The sequence below is a fragment of the Dama dama genome, chromosome 22 (assembly GCF_033118175.1).
Source record: "Dama dama isolate Ldn47 chromosome 22, ASM3311817v1, whole genome shotgun sequence".
NCBI classification, from domain to species: Eukaryota; Metazoa; Chordata; class Mammalia; order Artiodactyla; family Cervidae; genus Dama; species Dama dama.
Genome location: NC_083702.1, coordinates 12,105,522 through 12,128,435, shown reverse-complemented (window position 1 = coordinate 12,128,435; position 22,914 = coordinate 12,105,522). Strand labels below are relative to the sequence as shown.

The following is a 22,914-nucleotide window of genomic DNA, read 5'->3' as shown; positions in this document are numbered from 1 at the left end:
GGGTCACTATTTAAGATCTAGTGTTCACACTGTGACATCCTCCAGAATTGAACCAGGCTGTTTATCCTTGACGTCACGTTTTTACAAATTAAAATACACATTCTCCATCTACTCTCCTGCAACTGACTCCTGGGTCCAAAGGTACACAGAACAAGTCCATAAGTGTGGTCTGAGGTTTTTATCATTTGGTTTAAAATGGACTGAAATGAGAAAATTAGCTCAGAACTCTTTACTGGGAGTCTTCCTGTGTACCTACACTGCACTAGGTAGGTGGGTTGAAATACACGTCTCAGGACTATGAAACAAATACTGAACAATAGATTTTCTCCAAGAGAAAAAATGATTATCCGAGGTGCAGTAGAAAAACCCAGGTCTGCACCAGAGACTCGAGGGTCACAGAGGAAGGGGCGGGTAGTGGCGGGCTATAGGCCATGGGGTCGCAGAGAGTCGGACACGACTGAGCGGCTAAGCACGGCAGGCGTGTGCCAAGCAGTCATCATGTGAATCTGGGGACCTCTCGGTGGTTCCCTGTGGGTGCTGTGGAGGGGGTGTCTCTATTTCTCTATTAATGAATTAGTTCACTTCACTCTGTATAACAGGCTCTAGGTTCATCCATCTTACTGGATTAATTCTCTATTTCTGCATAATGCATTGCCCCAGAACCTGGCAGCATTAAAAAACAGTACACCTCTGTTATCTTGGTGTTTTCTTCGGGTCATGAATTTGGGAGCAGCTTGGCTTGGTAGCTCTTGCCTGAGCGTCTCTGGGTCTGCAGGCAGGATGTCAGCTGGGTCTGTAGTTTAAAGCTTGACGGAGCCAGAGCCCACGTGGGTGCACATTCACTCACGGTCCATGCCAGCCGCTGGCGGGTACCTTCAGTTCCTCTCCATGTGGACCCAAAGTGAGCAATGAAGAGAAGGCGGCAAGGAGCCACCGTGACTCTTAGGACCTGCAGTCGGAAGTCACACACGCCCACCTCTACTGCATCCTGTTCCTTCAGGGCGAGTCACCGAGACCTTCTGTCGCGGAGTAGGGCAGAGCATCTCAGGCTTCACTTTCTGAGGGCAGGAATGTCAAAGAATAGGTGGACTCACCGTCACCCTCCACAGGTGTCGGGGCAGGTGACAAGCCTCGAGCCTGGGGCTGCCCTCAGGGGGTGAATCACCATGGCCTTCATGTGCTGTGGCAACCGGTAGACAGTGGGCGGGAGGGGAGCAAGCCAGAGACACACCAGCCTCTGAATTTTCTGCTTATACCCATTGCCACATCCAGTTCTCTATTCAACCAGTGTTTTATTTTGTGTTGATATTACTATTTTTTGAAAAGGAAGACGCTACAGAAATTTATAGGCATTGGGAGATAGGAAGCAAATTGTATGTTTCTTTAAAACAACCAACCAACCAACAAAACTGCTGTTGTGCTTGTGCTCCATCGTGTCCGACTCTTTTGTGACCCCCTTGGACTCTAGCCCGCCAGGCTTCTCTGTCCATGGAATTCTCCAGGCAAGAAGACTGCAGTGGGTTGCCATTCCCTTCTCCAGGGGATCTTCCCGACCCAGAGATCAAACCCACATCTCTTGCATCTCCTGCATTGGCAGGCAGATTCTTTACCCCTGTGCCCTCTGAGGAGCCCCTGATATTACTATTGATAGCAGTGATATTCATTATGAATTGAAATTTTAACTGTAATTATTTACTTCTTAAATAATCTGAGAAGATTGTAAGCATTTCCTCTCTGATATTGTATTCACCCGTTATCTGGAGTAGGTCTGCTTTAGGGATTGGCAGACCTTTTTGTAAAGGTACAGAGGGTAAATGTTTTATCCTTTGTGATCTATACTCTTTGTCAGATATAGCCAGCTCTGCTCATGAAGTAGGGAACCCACCACAGACAACATGCAAATAGTGAAGGTTAATATCGTTGTTATTCAGTCACTAAGTCGTATCCGGCTCTTTGCAACCCCATGGACTGCAGCATGCCAGGCTTCTCTGTCCTTTACTATATCCCAGGGTTTGCTCAAACTCATGTCTGTTGAGTCGGTGATGCCATCCAATCATCTCATCCTCTGTTGTCCCCTTCTTCTCTTGCCCTCAATCCTTCTCAGCATTAGGGTCTTCTCCAATGGTCAGCTCTTTGCTTCAGGTGGCCAAAGTATTGGAGCTCAGCTTCAGCATCAGTAGTTCCAATGAATATTCAGGACTGTTTTCCTTTAGGATTGACTGGTTTGATCTCCTTGCAGTCCAAGGGACTCTCAGGAGTCTTCTCCAACACCATAGTTCAACAGCATCAATTCTTCAGTGCTCAGCCTTCTTTATGGTCCAGCTCTCTCATCCATTCATGACTACTGGAAAAAAAACAGCTTTGACTAGACGGACCTTTGTCAGAAAGTGATGTCTCTGCTTTTTAATATGATATCTATTTGTCATTGCTTTTCTTCCAAGGAGCAAGTGTCTTTTAATTTCATACCTGCAGTTACCGTATCAGTGATTTTGGAGCCCAAGAAAATAAAGGTAGCCCTGGCTGTTACCTTGTAAAATATCAGTCACAACTTGCAGGTTTCTGTGCTGAGCCTCTTTTGTCATAGTCACTTGTGTATCCTCAGATAATAAAGCTTTCCTTAAACCTCAGCAACTAGTAATTGAAATGGTGATGTGTATCAGAGTTTGTGTTATGCCAAAGAATTTTAAGAGACTAGGGGGAGGAGAGATTAATTCAGTGACTGTGCGAGAGGTTTTATTCTCAAATAGAAAAACTGGGTAGGGAAAAACATAACGGAAAGCAGTCGTCCTAATTTTTGTTTTTCCCAAATCTTTTTCTCCCACCCAAAGCCTGGATGACTCCCAAGGTGAAGGGGGTGATGTCTGGAAATCGTTAATCCATGGGATTTGTTCATGGTGTATAAAATTTTCAGAAAGCATTTGCTTTTTCAGGATGATTTCCTGATTGACTGTGGCAGACCTAAATCCAGGCAGGACCGCTCAGAGCAGCCAAGATCCTGCTTGGGTTCTCAGATTCATGACACTTCCGGTGTGTGTGGACGGAGAGGGGATTCTTCATGTGGGGGGGAGGGGACGAGGACCCAGGCAGAGCAGAGGGTAGAGACGGGGTACTGGTTCAACCTGGAGGGGTGGAGGCCCCACCCTGATGCTCCTGCCCCCCACCCCATCCCCACCCCCGTGCTGTTCTCTGTCCCTGAAGGGCTGATGGGTGATGTCCTGGAGCATTTCCTGCCTCTCAGTCAAGCAGGTCCTGAGCTGTCCTTGAGCTTAAATATGGGCTCAGGGCCATTGTGCACAGGTCTTTCTCCCCATCTTGCCCCCTGGCCCTCCGTTGCCCCTACAGGTTGTATACAGGTGTGTCCTTACACACGCCGAGTCACAGATGCTTCTGACCTGTCACAGGACATGCCCTGGCTGTCTCCAGCTTCAGCATCAGGAGATTCAATGCCTGTATGTAGCTCGTCTCTGACACCTCGGTTACTCGACTCTGATGTGTACACAGGGATGCAGATACATTTTCGTCTTCCGCTGCCTTCTAGGCTATAGGAACCCCCCCTCCCTTCTATACCCTCCCAGCCCAGCTTCCTGTCTGATGAGGCGCCAGAGGGCACAGTGACCCTCGGGGGCCCGGGTGGTCAGGAGCTTTCAGCTGGAGCCACTGGCGTCAACACTGGTGCTGCCATCACATGGGACTGGTGGTGAAATCGCTTGTGTCTCCTCCGGCTCCTCCGCATGTACACAAACACACACACACACACACACACACACACACAGAGCCTCTAAATAACTGCCCATCACAGAAGAGTCTCCTCCAGAGGCTGGCCTCCACTTGGGAGCCCTTGACAGGTCAGCCGTCACATCTCCTAGTCACTAGATAACCGCGCTTGCCTCTTTCCTCCTCTGTCTTCCCGTGGACCGTGAGGCAGACAGAGTGGCTGGGTGCCCAGTAACCTAGAGGCTCCTCTCCGGTGACTCATTGAGATCCTAGCTAGGTCAGCCTTTCATGCCTTCCCTTCACTCGCAAAGGTTAGAGAAGAAAACAAAGTGTCCTGATGAGGTCGGCACTGGGTTCCGCCCAGCAAGCAACAAGCATGTTGCTGTCTTCTCAGATCCATTTTTCTGTCTTGTAAACATGTGATAAGCCAAGAAGTGATTGACCGCAGCAGCAGTCCAGCAGGAGCTGGACTTCAGGCCCCAGAGGACCGGCGGGGTGGGAGCTGATGTGGCACACGGTGTATGCACAGACTCGCAAGGAGCTGAGGCCGCTGTTCTTGCCTGTGGCCAGCTGCCTACCTGGTTTTTCCTGTGAAATTCAATATCCACCTTCAGCTGGCCTGCCGCTCAAAAAGTATGAGCTTCTCCCTCTTTTGCCTCATTTTCTCTCCCGTGCCCAGACATTTTCCCCATAATTTGACATTCATTAGTATACAGCCCTGGAACTTTGCTGTGGGAAAGTTATGTAAAATATATATATATTGATGTGCGTGCACACACACACACACACACACACACACAAGTATTTAACCCCTGCGTTGTTTACTAGAATGCAATAAATAATTTATTGTGAAGAGGCAAGCCTCAAGCCAAGAACTAAATGGAAGATGCTTTTTTCCCATCTTTATTTAAAGATCAGGGAAGAGGAATCTTGGAACGCATACCTGCTCCTAGCAGCTCTGTCTCACAGAGTGGGTGCTCCCTTGACTCTGTGTCCCGTCTGAGCACCCCTTTAGGGTGCCCGCCGTGCATCCCCTGGTGTCGCCTCCAGGGGTTAGCTTGTCCGGCTTCTCTGCCTCCTGCAGCGTTCTGTCCACTTGCTGCCCTTTAATCTGCCCCGTCTTCATCTGGATGTACTGTCTGCCCTCTTGTTGGCGAGTCACCTCATTTTCATGTATTTTGCAAGTTTCCAAGTACTGAAGCAAGAACTTAGAAAACCTGCCCTCTTGGCCGCGGGGAGGTGGGCTCAGCCGGAGCCTCCTTCTCTCACACTGCTCTCTGTTAAAGTGGAATTTCTGGATCTGAATAAGATATGATGGTTTTAACTGAATAAGGAATAAATTGGCACAATGCAGTTAGCAGTCCTGTGGTTCAGATTCCAAGATTCATCTTATTCTGAACCGCACTCCCCATCTCCATACGACTCTGAGTACAGAATATCTGGATCAGGAAATAGGGGAGGTTCTGTTTTGTTCTGCTGGAGTGGTAATGTGCGCTTAAAGGAAAATTGACAACAGATTTCTGAGCTGTAAAACTGAGAAGAAATGATTACATTTTAGTTTGTATACGATTCCCACTGGTTTTTGTTTTTGTTTCTTTTTTTCATGTTTCAAACCTATAACCTTTTCCAGTTTTCCTAAACACACTGACACTTTAACAAGCCATGAAACCTTTCAAATATGAAACCTTTGGAGAGAGTTTTTACTCTTAGAACCAGGTATTTTTGTATATAGTAAGTTTTCTGATTAACATTTATTCATATCAGTGACCACGTGTCACCAAACCAAACTTGGGTCTGCTCACCCGCATGCAGCAAAGCCAATCTACTGACACCAGTTTGTGGTGAGGCAAGAGGAGTGTTTATTACAGGGCCAAGCAAGGAGAATGGACAACTCATGCTCAAAACCCGCAGTGAATATTTATAGTAGAAGTAACGTCATCCTGGCTTCCTTGGTGGCTCAGATGGTAAAGAATCTGCCTTCTATGAAGGAGACCTGGGTTGGATCCCTGGGTCGGAAAGATCTGGAGAAGGGAATGGCTACCCACTCTAGTATTCTTGCCTGGGAAATCCCATAGACGGAGGAGCTTGGCAGGGGTCACAAAGAGTCAGACACAGCTGAACAACTAACACTTTCAATGTCATTCTGGCTTTTGTATTTGTCATGACTTTTTGTTTTGAAAGAGGAGTGCAAGACAGTTTCCCATTCTGTAAAGTTTGTGTGGGGAGTGAAGTAGACACACATGAAAAATGGTTGTGACGTTGGGGGTCAGGACTTGGAGCTCTGAACTTGTTTGCATTTAACTCTAGGTTACCTTTTAACTTTTCATGAAATTTTTAGAAGTTTATCAACTTTCCCCCAAAAGAAGTTTTTTTTGTTTTCAATCACTGTAGTCCTCTAGCTAGGCACAAACTCAGGCTAATGCTGCTGAAACGTTCCTGGTTTTCATTGTTAACAGTGAAGTTTGGTTTTTGATGAAGGTCATGCGGGTGTACAGCATGAACCCTTCTTAGTTTGGCTTTATTGGTTATTGTGAGGGTGCAGCCCCACGAGGCTTGTGTTTGCCCAGAGTTCCTCTTGGAGATGCATAAGACAGAAGGCTGTTCTGGAATGCACAGTTGTCTTCAGTTTGTTAGGATTAAAGATGACTGAGGACCACCACACCAAAAACATGCAGGGGATCCACTGAGTGTCTTGTTTGTGCTGCAGATAGGAAGGCTAAATAAAAGGTTGGGTCTCAGAGAACATTAAAAATAAAAAAGTTGTTGAATTTTATAACCTTATCTGTGAAGAACAAGTCAAACCAAGCCTCGAATTAAGATAAAGAGGTTTGTTTAGCAGTTTGAAGGTTTGCCTGAAGGAAACCTCAAAACTAAAGTTAAAACAGAGATAAATCCTGAATTAACACATTTTAATTCTCATGTACACTCAACACATTAGCTCCATTATCTCATGATTTTTTTAACGCAAAATAGGACTACATCTCCCTGGAGGAGGGCGTGGCAATCCCCTCCAATGTTCTTGCCTGGAGAATCACATGGACAGAGGAGCCTGGTGGGCTACAGTCCATGGGATCGCATAGAGTCTGACACGACTGAAGTGATTTAGCATGCATGCATGTGGGACCACATGTCATTCTTAATATTCCTGCCAGCAAAAGCTGTGTGTGGCCCGGCATAGAGGCACTCACTAAATGTTTGTTATGTCAAATATATAATTTTTTTAGTGTCAATAATACGTGTGAGTTAATATGCAGTATATCTAATTAATGTAGCAAAAATGTCATTTCTGTTCACTCTGTTTCTTTAAAGAACTGCATTGTTTCACAAAGTAGCTGCATTTAAGTGAGAAAGTTAACACCTGCTCCAAACCTTTGTGAAGAGACCTGGTACCATCCTTCATCTTCCTGGTCCTGATGCACATTATAACCAAGAAGATAAGCTCAGTTCTTGACACGAAAAAGGACTTTGAGGCCAGGCCGCCGAATTTTATTTCTGTGCCTCTTTTTTTACCCCCAGACTTTTAAAACTTCTTATTTTGTAATGGGGAATAGCCGATGAACAATGTTGTGGTAGTTTCAAGTGAATATGGAAGGGACTCAGCCGTATACAGACATGTATCCATTCTCCCGCAAACCCGCCTGCCATCCAGGCTGCCACGTAATGTTGAGCAGAGTTCCCTGTGCTGTCTGGTAAGGTCCTTGTTGGTGATCCATTTTAATTATCCAAGTGCGTACATGACCTTTCCAAAGTCACTAACTGTCCCTTCACCCTGGTAATGATAAGTTCGTTCTCTAAGTCTGTGAGTCTCTTTCTGTTTGTTTTTGTATGTAAATTCATTGGTATCAGTTATTTTTAGATTCCACCTAAAAGGGATGTCATACGGTATTTCTCCCTCTCTGTCTGACTTACTTCACTCAGTATGACACTCTCTAGGACCAGAGATCAAACCCAGGTCTCCCTCATTTCAGGCATATTCTTTACCATCTGAGTCACCAAGGAAGTCCCCCAGTTCAGTCATTCATTCATGTACGATTCTTCGAGCCCATGGACTGCAGCATGCCAGGCTTCCCTGTCCATCACCAGTTCCCAGAGCTTGCTCATACTCATGTCCATCGAGTTGGTGATGCCATCCAACCATCTCATCCTTTGTCTTCTCCTACTACCTTCAGTCTTTCCTAGCATCAGGGTCTTTTCTAATGAATTCAGTTCTTTGCATCAGGTTGCCAAAGTATTAGAGCTTCAGCATCAGTCCTTCCAATGAATATTCAGGACCAATTTCCTTTAGGATTGACTGGTTGGATCTCTTTGCAGTCCAAGGGACTCTCGAGAGTCTTCTCCAGCACCACAGTTCAAAAGCATCAATTCTTCAGTGCTCCACTTTCTTTATAGTCCAACTCTCACATCCATACATGACTACTGGAAAAACCATTACTTTAACTAGATGGACCTTTGTCAGCAAAGTGATGTCTCTGCTTTTTAATATACTGTCTAGGTTTGTCATAGCTTTTCTTCCAAGGAGCAAGTGTCTTTTAATTTTATGGTTACAGTCACCATCTGCAGTGATTTTGGAGCCCAAGAAAATAAAGTCACTGCTTCCATTGTTTCCCTATTTGCCATGAAGTGATGGGACCAGAAGCCATGATCTTTGTTTTTTGAATGTTGAGTTTTAAGCCAACTTTTTCACTCTCGTCAGTTTCATCAAGAGGCTCTTTAGTTCCTCTTCACTTTCTGCCATAAGGGTAGCATCATCTGTATATCTGAGGTTATTGATATTTCTCCCTGCAATCTTGTGCAAACCTGTTTCCAGCTTGTGCTTCATCCAGCCTGGCATTTCACAAGGTCCCTGGTGGCTCAGATGGTAAAGTGTCTGCCTGCAATGTAGGAGACCCAGGTTAGATCCCTGGGTTGGGAAGATCCCCTGGAGAAGGAAATGGCAACCCACTCCAGTACTCTTGCCTGGAAAATTCCATGGACAGGGGAGCCTGGTAGGCTACAGTCAATGGGGTCGCAAAGAGTCGGACACGACTGAGCGACTTCACTTTCTTTTCACTTTCACTCTGCATGTAAGTTAAATAAGCAGGGTGACAGCATACAGCCTTGACGTGCTCCTTTCCCAATTTGGAACCAGTCCATTTTTCCATGTCTGGTTCTAACTAGAAACCCCCATGTTGCTGCAGATGGCATTATTTCATTCTTTTTCATGGCTGAGTAATATTCCATTGTGTATATGTACAACATCTTCTTTATCCATCCCTCTGTCAGTGGACATTTAGGCTGCTCACATGTCTTGGCTACTGTAAATAGTGCTGCAGTGAACATTGGGGTCCACATATCCTTTCAAATCATGTTTTTCTTCAGATTTTTGCCCAGGAGTGGGGTTGCAAGGTCATATGATATCTCTGTTTTTAAAGGGACTTCCATACTGTTCTCCACAGTGGCTGTACCAATTTACATTCCCACCAACTGTGTAGGAGCATTCCCTGCTCTCCATACCCTCTCCAGCATTTGTTGTTTGTGGATTTTTTGATGATGGCCTTTCTGTCTGATGTGATACCTCATTGTGGTTTTGATTTGCATTTATCTAATAACTAGTGATGAACATCTTTTCATGTACCTGCTCCCTTTTGCTTGCCTCCTTTTTTACTTTTCAAAGTTCAGCTTTCTGCTGGGGCCTCTGGACAGGAGCATCATTAAGAGAATGTTTCTGGGAAGTCAGTGTGTTGGTTGTTCTGGGACTTTCTTGATGAGCCTACCTTGGGGGACAGCAGTGTGATGGTGACCCAGTGAGGAATCAGAACTGCCTCTGGTGTTTATGCAGTAATTCAGGTACATCTGAATGTGCCTTCCAGGATGTCAGCAGACAGAAGGAAGAACAAGAGGATCTTTTAGTGACAGAGAAGTCATCAGTACAAAAATACTTTGCCAGGAACACAGTAAATGATAAGTAAGTGTTAATTAGCTTAAAAAATGGTGGCATCTTTTGAACAGTAAAACATTAATACCACAAGGGCAAATGCATTAAGTCCCACATAATGTTCAGTACAAGGTATAAAACCTCTGCTCTCAAAATGAGCTCCCAGAATGTGTCACAACCAGCCATCCTGTACTTATGAAGGTCTAATACAGAAACAGTGGGGAGAGGAGCGCAGGCCGTGGACTTGATCATGTGTCCCATCCTGGTATAGGCAGGTGTGTCCGCATCCCTTAGACGAACGGGCTGCAGAAACAGGATGCTGTAGAGTTTTCCATTACAATCTGTATCACATAATGCAGGAGCAACTTGCCTGTCTTCTAAAACACCTCTGGCCATCCAGCCATACTCAAGTGGAGGGGAGGTTAAGATAAACCCCTTCCAGAGGTCACTTTATGTCATCACACACTGGCTTCTGAAGCCAATTTGAGGATCTGATCCATAAGCAAGTAAATCCTTGCCAGAAGAAACAAAGCTTTCAGGACGTCAACTGAAAGGCTCTCATCCATTCTTTTAATTTAAATGATTTTCCTTAACAACTTGGTAGATGTAGGATTCGGAGAATGTTGCACCATTTTGGCATTCTGTTTGATAGAAGCAGAGGTTATCTCGACAAGTTCATTTTTTAACTTCTTTTTGCCAAAAGAAAAAAAATAAATAACTCTAGTTCTGCAAAGCTATAGAACTGTGATGTGGCCTGACCACCTTGCTTTTGGTGGGACTTCTTACCAATCCTCTGAAGTTTGTGTGGACCAAAGACTTAACTTCTGGGTCCTGTGAGCATGCTCTTCCTACTTGGCAAGTGTCCCTCTTCCCTCCTGAGGTTAGGCAGTCACAGTTCTTCCTTGTGGGAAATACAGTTTCTTTTCTGAGTGGTCAGCCCAAGTTAGACTTGGAGGGGGAGGGGAGAGATAAGGGCGTTTTCCCCATGATGGACATGGCTAAATGTGTCTCAGAGAGGCTACAGTGACTTTTCTTTTAATGGACACATTCAGAGACTATGCTGGTTGGGCAGTTTCATATGCTTTCATGGAGTAAGTGCTCTAGTTTTTTGTTTTGATTTTAAAAAGCAGTTCCCTTTAACATGAGAAAAAAAGGGTGTCTCGGCCATTGCATAGAAAGAATTTTTATCCTGGAAAAAAATTTTCAAATTCTGTTATTTTTATAACTTTTCAGTTGGACTTTGAAAAATTACAGAGTGCAGAACACTACGTATTTTGTTATCAGTTAGCACCTGAGCATGAAATATATTTAAGTCAGTGTGAAGTTCATCTCTGATTAAGAACAGAGGCCTGAGAGTCCACTTTTTCATTCCCAGCCATAGAGCAGTGAGCTAGCATGTTTCCAGATTCCATTTTACTATAAGAAATTTGACCTTCCCCTTACCACCATTTATCAGATTGTCTTCATGCTTTTTTAATGTCAGTTTTCCAGCTCAAACAGTAATTACCCAGGGTATCAGCTCTTTCTGCCTTGTAGCCCAAATGTGATGGCAACTATATGCAGACACACACACACACACACACAAAATGGGAGTAAGTTGCACAAATCCACTGAAAATCCCCAGAGTGATTTTTTTTTTTTAAATCAGTGTGTCCATGAAACAGGCTGGAGGAGGCCAGGCTGGAAACACGGCTGCAGTGCGTGGCGGCGTGAGGGGTGTGGAGGGGACGACCGGACAGTTGGCTTGTTGACGTACACGGTGGGCACGCACTTAAAGAAGTACGGCCTGGAACTTGCCTTTAAAGATGCTGCTTTTTAAAAAAAAAAAAAAAAGATGCTCCTTTGAAACCCAGTTTCTGAGCTCTCTACAGTGTGAATATGCATTTGTGGCCAGAAAGAAAACCCGAGTCTTTTTCTGAGAGATTACCGTTGTTTGTGAAAAGCTGTCCGATTTCCCCACTCTCCAGACCTTCTGCTTTATTGAAACAGCCCTTCCTTCTGCGGTTGGCAGTGTTGACACCACAGGCAACACAGGGCTCGGACCTGGAGGGGTCCCTTAAGAGCCCAGAGCCTTCCCCCCACCCCCAGCCCCTGAGTGTATCACCTTTGTTCCCAGACAGTTGTGTGAGTGTGTGTGTTTCAAAAATAATAATGCTAAATTGATTGACTTGCCCTGGTTTTCCTAGCTAGGCTCCAGCTTCTCTATTATATGCCACGTGGGTCTGCACTCTGATCTGTCTAGTAAGTTAGAGATTGTTTTAGCCACTAAGCCGAGGCTCCTGCCTGTCTTAATTATTTCACAGAAATAGCATTAGAAACAGGAAATGTGATATATTTATAAAGCAACCATTAAAAATCATGTTTTCCAGGAATACGTAATGTCGTGAATAGGACTCACAATGTAACATTAAATGGATAAACAGGGTCTTAAGCAAAATGTGAAGTATGATACAGTTAAAAGTTGATTTATGTAAGTTTATAAAAAGACTTGGAAGAAAATCAGCAAAATGTTGCAAGTGCCATTCTTGATGGAAAACCTATAGACTGTTTATTATTTCTTTCCTGTTTTCCCCCATACTTTTCAGAGTGAAATCTGCATTGATTTCTTAATAAAAAATATATATAAAACTGTATTTTAGAAACTCTTAAAAGGAAATAAGGAAAGCAGCAGGGGAGTCCTCTGGAGAGAGGGGGGTGGCAGAATTCAGCATACCAGACCTCATTTCTCCTGACTTGAAGATTAGCGAGCTCCTTGTCAGGGCGTCCTACTGGTGAAAAATGCCAGCCCGGCGACACCAGCAGGTACAGACTCTGCCCTGAGCCCAGGGAGCGTTGGGTATGTGCCAGCATCTGCTGGGTTGGCAGCCCCCACAGGGGCTGGGTGTCAGGCAGACGCTGTGCCTGCAGTTCAGAATCAGAGACGGGGGCCCACCCAGCTCCCCCTCCACCCTCAGGTTCATGCAGCACCGGGGACCTGGCCAAAGCTGTCCCGAGAGCTGTCCGATGAGGTTGTGTGTCGTGCGATGTGCTCTCCGAGGGAGCCGAAGGGGTGGTCGTCCCTAGAGGGAAGGGAATGTGAGACAGCGCAGCCCGTCTCTGGAGAGAGGCAGACCCAGCGTGGGGCTGGTCCCGCCCGGCTGGGGCTCAGGTGTCAGGGCTGTGCGAGGGTTCGTCCGCCACCGTCTGAAAGTGGGGTCGACGCCTCTGTGGGACGAGTGCGGGGGCTCCAGCCAGGACAAGGCAGATCCCGTCGTGAGTTCACCCATCACCCCTCCCGTGGCCAAGAGGATTACACTCCCTCCAGGGACAGAGGCGTCCTTTGTTCCAGGAGGTGGAGGGACACGCGTGTGCATCAGGCTTTCAGATGAGCATGTTTCACTTGCAGTGTTTGTGTGTGTGTGTGTGTGTATGTGTAGTTGTGTAGTTGCTAAGTCGTGTCCTACTCTTTGCGACCCCATGGACTGTAGCCTGCCAGGCTCTCCTGTTCATGGGATTCTCCAGGCAGGAACACTGGAGTGGGCTGCCATTTCCTCCTCCAGGGGATCATCCTGACCCAGGATCGAACCCACATCTCCTGCATTGGCAGGCAGGTTCTTTATCAGTGAGCCACCAGTGAAGCCCCTAAACCTGAGTTTGTTTCTGTTTTTCGTGTCTATTCATTTGTATGTTTTTCTTTTTTTTTTTCCCCAATTATTTTGATTAGTTGGAGGCTAATTACTTTATAATATTGTAGTGGTTTTGCCATACATTGACATGAATCAGCCGTGGACTTACATGTGTTCCCCATCCTGAACCCCCCTCCCGCCTCCCTCCCCATCCCATCCCTCTGGGTCATCCCAGTGTTATTTGTATTGTTTTTAAATTGCACATAAGAGATATCATACAGGATCGTACACGTCTCTTCTCTGCTCTTGGCTGCCCTAAACCCAGTGCAATGCTGTGGCATGGAGGTGGTGGGAACAGAGCATTACCAGGTAGATAACGGGATCATTCACAGGAAAGCCATGAATGTTGCTTCCCGATGGATAATCGTGACCACTGTGCAGTGAGTGCAGTGTATGAGCAGGACTCTTGAGGAGGGGGGAAGGGACAGAGGGTGGACTAGGTATTCTTTGAGTTCCCAGAGCTGGGTTGGAAAGAAAAGACGAGGGGACAGGGGAAGTCTGGTCACTGTCATCCTTTTTCCCTTCCAACCCAGCTTTGGGAACTCACAGAGTAGCTAGGGTTTTTGTAGCTGCACGTAAATAGGTGGATGAGCAGCTGTGAGGGGACTGCAGTCTTTCTGTAGCAGGAATGTCATCTCTGTGAAAACAGGCCAGTCCTGTGCTTAGCCCCGCCTGAACATGGACTCCCGTCTCACGCTGATGTACATGCCGTGTCCCCACGTGGCTCCCAGCGCGGTGGTGGGTGGGGGTGGCTTCGTAGACACGCAGGCAGGCGGGCAGAGAGGGCGGTTAGTGGGTACCAGAGCTCTAGTCTCGCTCTGTCTCTTTGCCTTTGGAGGCACGAAGAGACTGGAGCTTCTCGTTTCAGACTGGCCTTGACTTTCCTCATTTTTTTTTTTTTTTGCCTCAGATCATCCAGTCCCTCCTAGAACTTGACCAAAACAGAAGCAAGCTCAAGTTGTACATCAGACACCTGACTGCCCTCTGCCACGACCGAGACCCCCTGATCCTCCAAGGACTCACTCCACCAGCCGCCTATAAGCTGGACGACGACCAGGCAGCGTGGGAGAATGAGCTGCAGAAGATGACCCAGGAACAGGTAAGACCCCCTCCTGGGCTCGGACGACAGCCTCGCTGAAGCCAGCTGCTCTGTAAGTTGATGCAGTAGAAGCTGCCTTGGGGAATTCAGGGTTCAGAATCAAGATTCTCAACAGGGGTTGGTTCTTCAGAGTAATTAGGAGCCACCATTTGAAGTAAGTCCCATTTTGTTCTTCCTTCAGTGTAACTTGCTAAAGAATCCGAAAGGGCTGGTTGAGAAGGCAGAAGGTTGTGGGGGGGGTGGGGGGCAAGGGAGGGTGGAACAGGTAGCACTGACATATATACACAACCACGTGTAAAACAGAGAGCTAATGGGAAGCTGATATATAACACAGGGAGCCCAACTCGGTGCTCTGAGATGACCTAGAGGGGTGGGATGGCAGGGGGAGGGAAGCTCAAGAGCGAGCATATGTGTTTACATATGGCTGATACACTTCATTGTATGGCAGGGACTAACACAACATTATAAAGCAATCATGCTCCAAAAAAGAAAGAAAATAAATTTTTCTTTTCTTTCTTCTCTCCCAAAAAAAGGAGGGAGACAGTTAAGGGGTGTGTGATGGTGGCCACGGACGGGAAGCCTGACCTGCAGGACCCCTGACAGGTCAGCTGTCTCTCAGGAACTGTGGGTCATGACCTACTGAGTTTTTCAAATAAGAGAACCATGAGATGAATGAATTTAGGTGATTCCCCTCCCCTTGCCCCCCCCCGCCACTACATTTTCTGTTTAGTGTTGCCTGTAAAATCCATCAGTTCTCTTTTTTCCATGTTATGATTTTTTGAGTTCAGTGGAGAAATGAGACGGCTAGTCCGGAGACAAAAACCATGAATAAAAGAACCAAGGAGAAAACAGGATGAGGACAGAGGTAGAGAGCAGCCGTGGAAAGTGAAGGAGAGAAAAGTTGAATCAACACTGAGAAATAAAAATAGAAAAAGAACTGGAGTAGTGTTCGCATGTTTATCTTCAGCTGCTTTCGCTCCTGGCTGCAGAGCGGGGGTCATGGTGTCCAGCCCCTCGTAGACGGTGGTCGTGTTGTCAGTCGGCCGCGCCTCGGCCCCAGAGGGTTGAAGCCATGCTTTGTCTCCCAGCTGAGTGCATCCTGTTTGTTCACCGGTAATGCGCGAGGGGAGGCTGTGTCAAATAGGACACTTCTGTGGTTCAGGGTTGCGGGCAGCGGTGACACAGCAGCGGTGGTCGCTAAGTATGCTGTGGGGTCATGGCGGGACTGACTCCCAGCTGTGGACGTTACCTAAGACCAAGCACATTTAAGGGCCTGTCAGCCACCCACCTGATTGGTGTGATGGAAAAGGCAAGGCCTCCCTCTCAAATTTAAGGTGTTACCATGGAAATTTTACTTTCTTCTTGAAAGAGGGAAAATTCTACAGGACAGATTTAAATTTAATTTCTGATAGGTTCTTTTGGTATTAGTAACTATGTAGTTAAAAATACCACTGGAAGCCCACTGAAAACAGAGCACATGGCTAGTTAATTTTAGAAACTTTACTTCAAAATCTTACAGAGACAGGGCATCTCAAAGCAGGAACAGTGATGTATCAAAGTTTGTGGTTGTTTTTTAGTCGCTAAGTTGTGTCCAATTGTTTTCAACCCCATGGACTGTAGCCCACCAGGCTGCTCAATCTATGGGATTTCCCAGGGAAGAATACTGGAGTGGGTTGTCATTTCCTTCTGGGGATCTTCCTGACCCAGGGATCAAACCCGGGTCTCCTGCTTTGGCAGGTGGATTCTTTACCACTGAGCTGCCAGGGAAGCCCCATACAGTCGATGACAGGTGAGGAAATGAACTCCCTGTAGACAGCCTGTTTACCCCACACCCGTGAGTAGACATCATGAGAAGGCAGACTTCGGCAGAAAGAACATACAGGTCTGTCCACAGGAAGACTGGGCAGCACGTGTGGGATAACTTCTTCCCCGGAGGAGAAGGTTGTGCAAGGGACCAGCACCAGGAGGTGATCGCAGTCAGATTAGTTCCTGGCTCTTTTCCAACCCTGGTTGTCGGTTATTCAAGTGTAAAGGGGATGTACACTAACCCCTCCGTTTAGGGCTGTATTCGAATGTGACCTCCTAGCCCAGACTTCACCAAAAGAAAAAAACTTGGTAAAAGACTTGAAGAAGATGAAGAAGATTGGAGTATTAAAAAATAAACATTTTTAAAGGGTGCATTATGTAGAAAATTTTAAAAGAAAAAGCATGGAGCTCAGTTACTGGATGGAGGTTTTTGTCTCAATGGTGAGGAAGCCTGTGTTTCTCTTTTCATTTTCTCCTGAGGACAGAAGATGAGAATATGCATGCATGCTAAGTCGCTTCAGTTGTGTCCAGCTCTTTGTGACCTCATGGACTGTAGCCCTCCAGACTCCTCTGTCCATGGGATTCTCCAGACAAGAATACTGGAGTGGGTTACCATTTCCTTCTCCAAGATGAGGGTGTATTCAATTATAAATATTTCAGTTAGACATAAAAAAGAATCTGAATGTAGAATTGTGACCCTGGGACAAATTGCAAAGAAGTGTGTTAATAGAATTTCCTTTCAGAGAGATTTAGAAACTACGATTGAGCCCCAGACACTCTGTGGTCCTCCCCAGCCCTGGCATACCTGTCAGCACTGTGCCCAGTTGATAGAGATCATCTCATCCTGCCAGCAGACATGTGTTACCTACATGCTGAATGAGTGAATATTTTTTAAAGGGCACTTTTTGTTTTTAAAACCTTAGTAGCCCTGGAATTTTAGGTGAAGTCAGTGTTTTGGGTTCTAAAATTGAGCGTTTGTAAACCAAGACTTCCCAGGTGGCTCAGTGGTAAAGAATCCACCTGTCAATGCAAGAGCCCTGGTTTCTATCCCTGGGTCAGGAAGATCCCCTGGAGAAGGAAGTGGCAACCCACTCCAATATTCTTGCCTGGAGAATCCCATGGACAGAGGAACCTGGCGAGCTGCAGTACATGGGGTCGCAGAGTCAGATAAGACTGAGCGACTAAACACACAAACCAAGGATTAGCAATGGGTGGTTGTTTTCAAGCCTTACTAAAGAAATGCGTCTAAGTTCTAGATATTAGCAAAATGCTGAGATTACCCCCAGTTCAGCAGACATAGAGAGAGACAAAACAATAAACATGAAAGGAGAAAATGAAAGGTTGTACTTCATCAAAACTTTAAATTTCTGTTCATCAGAATACTGGGAGGAAATTTTCACAGTATATATATCAAACTAAGGACTTCAATCAAGAAGATATTTTTAAAATCAGGAACAAAAAGACAAAACAGCATAGCTTTTAAATGGGCAGAAGACATCAACCGACACTTCACAACAGAAAATACACAAACCTAGCACATGAACAGAGTGCCCACACGCAGGCGAAAGCCACAAGGAAATACCACAGCAGTCCCACAAAAGTGGCTAAAATTCACCAAGTGTCCATGAGGACACAGAGCTCTTGCTCACTGTGTTGAGTGTTTAGAATGGCCCTGATGTTGAGAAAGACTGAGGGCAGGAGGAGAAGGGTGCAACAGAGGATGAGATGGTTGAATGGCATCACTGACTCAATGGCCATGAGTTTGGGCAAACTCCAGGAGTTGGTGATGGACAGGAAGTCCGGCATGCTGCAGTCCATGGAGTCACAAAGAGCCAGACACAACTGAGTGAACAACAGTAGCCCAGGGGGCTCCTGGGGCCCTAATTGCCCCTTAGGTGATTGTTTCAGGCCTTCGAACAACTAGCTTCCAGACCGACTCTGGAAATGGCCCTCCACATGAATCCCGGGGCCTGCCTGTTGGAGCAGGGGGTGCTGGAGAGCCCTGCTCACGTTCATTGATTATGGCATCCTCCACCAGAGGCTGCAGGGTCTGCTGGTGACATCGGTGCAGAGTGTTCTGAACAGAACTTAGTAGCTGAGCCTTTCCCTAAAGCTGCTTCACAGACATCAGGGCATAAAGTGTGGCTTCACGCACGTTTCTGGGGACCCGGGCTCCCCGTGTGCTGACCCTTGAGCATCCACTGAGCCAGACTGGACTGGAGTGTCCCTGGGGTCTCCCATCTTGAGCTCTAGTGGCTGTGGGAACGTTTTCCTTTCAAACCCAACGTTCCCCAAGAGCTTTCAAATCACATCACACACACTTCCCTTTAACAATCCCAAATGAATGACTGTCTGGCCCCCTGCAGCCCTCTCTGCATCAGTACAGCTGCTGTATTATCGCGTTGTGCCTGCCCTCCACCACTGTGCATGGTCCTCTCTACAATGGTCGTGGGTCCCCGAGGTCCCCCAGCAGCCCATGTGACCCCGGAACTTTGGTCAGTACTGGAGCCCCTTCTGTAGCCCCTCTCAATTGCTGGGCCAGGAGCTTGTAAAAGGTCATTCTGTCGTCTCACCAGGGAGCCAGGAGACCACCCAGGGGAGGTGTCAAGTAGGTACTAAGAAGGCAAAAATCAAGCAAGGGAGGGAGCCTTGCCCTCCTCCCTCCCTGTCACAAAGCCCTGGAGTGGGGGCCACGTGCTGGATGGAGAGAGTGCCCTGATCACACGCCACTGCCGCCAAGGCCACTGCCCTCTCCTGCTTGGCCAGGGACTCGTGGGCGAGGGTGAGCCGTGTGCTGGTTTAGCACTTAAACCTCAGCCACAGCAGAGCCTTGCTCTTGCCGTCCCGAAGGCTTCAGTGTTAGAGGTCTCACTAGTTGTCTGGGTGGTTTGTTATCTGTTTCTGATCCTCCCCCTCTGACATGCTCAATTCTGAGAGCCAAACCAAACCCGCTGGACTGGCCGGCCGTGTCTGCGGTTCCCAGCTGCTGCCCTTCGACCCCTGTGGCAGAGAGAGACGTTCTCCTCCGTGGGCAAAGCCGGCTCTCAGCATAAATGTCTCTGCTCACGTTAGTTAACAGACTTGTAGGAGATGGTGTGACGTGTTACCCATTGAGATTCTGCCGGGCAAGAATCCTGCTTAAACTTCCACACTGTAGTGTTTGGGGTGCTGCATAAACTCCTTTCAGAATGAGGAAACATTTTTAAAGAATGGGTCATGGCATACATATATTTTATCCATTTTGGAACCGAGTCCAATGTTATAAATATTACAGCACTAAAAGATTACATAACAAAGTATAAAATTAATTCCTAGAGCTGTACAATGCTCAAATTCTGTGGTGCTGAAGAACCATAGATATCAGTGTTGGATAGTATTGTCTTCGAAGGTATACAAGAAGCATGGAGAAACAGGCAATAACATTGACATATTATAGAAAATGTGTTTTAACAAAATCTGTGCCCTAAGACTTACAAAGGAAAAACGCTTCCACACGTTCTCAAGCCCCCAGCGCTGTGCCAGCAAGTGGGGACAGGGAGGCCTGGCACAGGCCAAGGTCCGTCTCTGTCTAAGGACGCGCTGCATCTGAACACCCCACCCATTGGGTACCTGGTTTGTTTTTTCAGATTCACAGGAAGACAGTTGACAGATAAAATTGTAAGATGTTTCAAGTGGGCAGGGTGGTGATTGCTGACTTTGTGAAAGTGTTCCCCTCATCAAGTTAATGAGCACATTTATCACTTCTCGTTACCTCCCTTTTTTAAAGTTCTATGTTCTTAGCAATTTCAGTTACACAAGACAGTGTTAACAACTGTAGTCACAACTGGCTTGTTTTTTGAGCAGGACGATACATCAGTCCTTTGGTGTTCTGGGACATTTTTACATGAGAGGATTCCACCTTCTCCTGACTCTTAAAATTCAGTATCTTGGGAGCCAGTCAGATGGACATTAATGCCCCACTGTGTGTGGAGGGGGTGTCCGTTCCCACTTCCATCTTTCGTCAGCATGTCTTCCATCTATTTCTCTGTTCACTCCCTTCCCCAGCTCGTTCAGAGAAAGTGGACCACCTGTGTCAGGATGGAATCTCTCAGGAAAGATAGTAACCTGGGAGGTCAGATATCACATAGAAGAATCCAGATTATCTCAGTCAGAGGCGAATACTTCAGGCAGGAAATACTTTAGAAGTGTCCAGACTTGAGTAGGCTGGGGATGAAGACATTAGTACGTTAGTGACATCTGCAAGTCCAGCAGAGAATTATCAGGAAGCAGGAGTTGGTGGTGGTTTATGGCGGATGACTGTCTAAACCCGGGCTGTCCCATCACTGTCCGTGCCTGGGTCCAGCCCCTGCTGTCCCCAGGGAGCTTACTTTGGGGGGACAGGTGTCAGCAGCTGTGTTTCGGTCCCGTACGTCCATTGACCCCAGTTCACATGGGTCATTTGACTCCAGGTTGTTGACTCTCAAAAAACCACGACTGACTGTAGCCTTCAGAAGACGATAAGCGGCCGTGAGTGACATGGGGGCTCTGAGGCACTGGGTGTTTAGCGGGCAAGACCAGATGTCCTGTGAAACTGGCCTTTGAGGTGGGGACAGGCCCTCTGTTTCTCTCCGGAGCACTTGTGTCTGAAGACAGCAGAGTTTGACCCCCTGGCTGCTGGCTGCCAGGACATGGAGGACAAGCCCTGGGTTTCCTGGGACTCAGGCTCCGTCAGTCTACACGACATTGGCCACTCAGCCTCCTCGGGTCTCGCGCACCTTCCCTGAAGGTTAGAGAACTGAACTGCGGGTCCTGTTAGCTCCCTTCCAGGCGTATGAGTCTCAGTTTTGGAATCGGCCTGCTTTTAGGTCTGGTGGGTCCACCATTTGACATTTTGTCGGGGAGGGGGTTAGTGTAGAAAACTAAACTGTGTGCTCTGTACAGATACAGGGTCACCACAAACCTGATGTGCTTTATTCTCTTCAGGCCGCGAAGTTGCCACGGGGTTTTCAATGCTGGGCAGCAAAGACGCCTTTGGTTTGTTTTTATCTTTGCTCAGTTTTTAACCATTGAAAAGCCTAGCTCCTCCCCCAGGGCACATGGCAAGTGTTCATCCAGAGACTGTGTAGGGAGCACCTCCCGTATGCAGGGCTTAACTTAACGTGCTCTTGACAGTCCTGAGATGGCATTTGTGATATTCATGCTTCAAGAGGTTTCAGGGCTGGGCTTTGCTCCCTCCTTGTCACCTGACATGAGGGAAGGAGAGGAGGACAGTCCTTTATGTCCCCAGGCGCACCTCAAGAAGGTCACCGTGCAGTCATGTGTTATCACCGGGCAAGCAGTGGTGATGGATCCTGATGGTGGATTCATCCTGGAGGAGCCATGACACCCTGTTCACTTCTGGCCTAAGCAGCAGCAGCCTCTCCTCCTCAGGAAGACAGACCCAGCGTTGCCGGGCAAAGGGTTTATTGCGAGTCAGGGAAGGGCGAGGAGAAGGGCCAGCAGCAGCGTCCCAGCCACCAGCATGGCCAGTCAGTTTGCAGAGTCCAGGGCAGGGTGGCCAGCAGCTGGGGTTAGGGAGACCTTGGGAAGGAATCCGGAAGGTTCAAGCTGCACGCTCAGGCTTGAGATAGAAGGAAGAGAGGGCTTTGCAGTTTACTGTAATCCATGGGAAGTGATTGTAGGCACGTCCTTCAAGGTCACCTTCCATTTTCCCTGTTACCAAATGCCAGAGGGATGCCACAAAGCACAAAGGTGACCAAACTCCTGTGGATAAGTAAATGAAGTATTTACTGCCTGGACATGAATTGTGCACTATGCTGTCAGGTCCCTCTGACCACGTAAGCTTCATGTTTCATTCAGCAGATAATTGGGTGACGCTGATGGCCCAGATGGTAAAGAACCCGCCTGCCAATGCAGGAGACTTGGGTTCAATCCGTGGACCAGGAAGATCCACTGGAGAAGGAAGTGGCAACCCACTCCAGTATTCTTGCCTGGAAAATCCCATGGACAGAGGAGCCTGGCAGGCTGCAGTCCATGGGATCACAAAGAGTCGGACATGACTTAGTGACTAAACAACAGCAGCAGCAAATAATTATGGCAGAATACATAGCAGTTTATTCTAGTTGTTCAAAAATCCAAACTTGGATTGTTTCATGTCTTCATGTCTCCTGGGTCAGTGTAGTTTAAACAGCCTGCAAATTGGGGCTGGGCGCTATAGCCTAGATCTGACCAGGATAGAGGACCACTCCGATAGAAGACCATCACCTCTACAAGGCTCCAGTCATCATGTCCATTGACAGCTCAAACCTCACGGCCTCTGCACCCTGGGACCTCGCTGTTAGAAACCTCAAGTTCAGATTCCTGTCTGCTAAAACCAAACCAAGCATCTCTCTGTGATTTTCCCGCCCACCACCAACCCAGCTACAAACACGAATGAATCTGAGTCACTGCCAGGGACAGCAGTATTTGTCCAGTCACTTCTCTTATAACCATCCCTCCCGGCTTTATACCCACCCCTCCACCCTCTTCTCTCTCCCCTATCCTGTGTCTGCAAACACAGGGCTATTTGCCTTGAAATAAGGCTTTTCCTCTCATTTAAGACCATCCTGTCTCGTGGGTCTCTGTTAGCTCTCCCTTGGCCTTGACTGGGCTGTGGAGAGAAGCCGTCCCCGCCCTGACTCCCTGACCCATGCTGGGCGGTGGAGGTTCTGGGCTGCTTCCAGGGCCTCCAGCCCGTC

General features: G+C 47.2%; 1 protein-coding gene across 4 annotated transcripts in view; it reads left to right on the top strand.

Moving 5' to 3' along the window:
* Positions 1-22,914, top strand: part of ERC1 (ELKS/RAB6-interacting/CAST family member 1) — a 270,574-nt gene that overhangs the window by 233,488 nt on the left and 14,172 nt on the right. For 3 of the 4 annotated variants that reach the window (XM_061124651.1, XM_061124648.1, XM_061124649.1), the window contains one exon: positions 14,204-14,392. In XM_061124651.1, the coding sequence (XP_060980634.1) occupies positions 14,204-14,392 (189 nt within the window). Of the gene's footprint in view, positions 1-14,203; positions 14,393-15,180; positions 15,308-22,914 lie in introns of those variants that run through there. The other variant, XM_061124650.1, reaches the window with a different exon arrangement.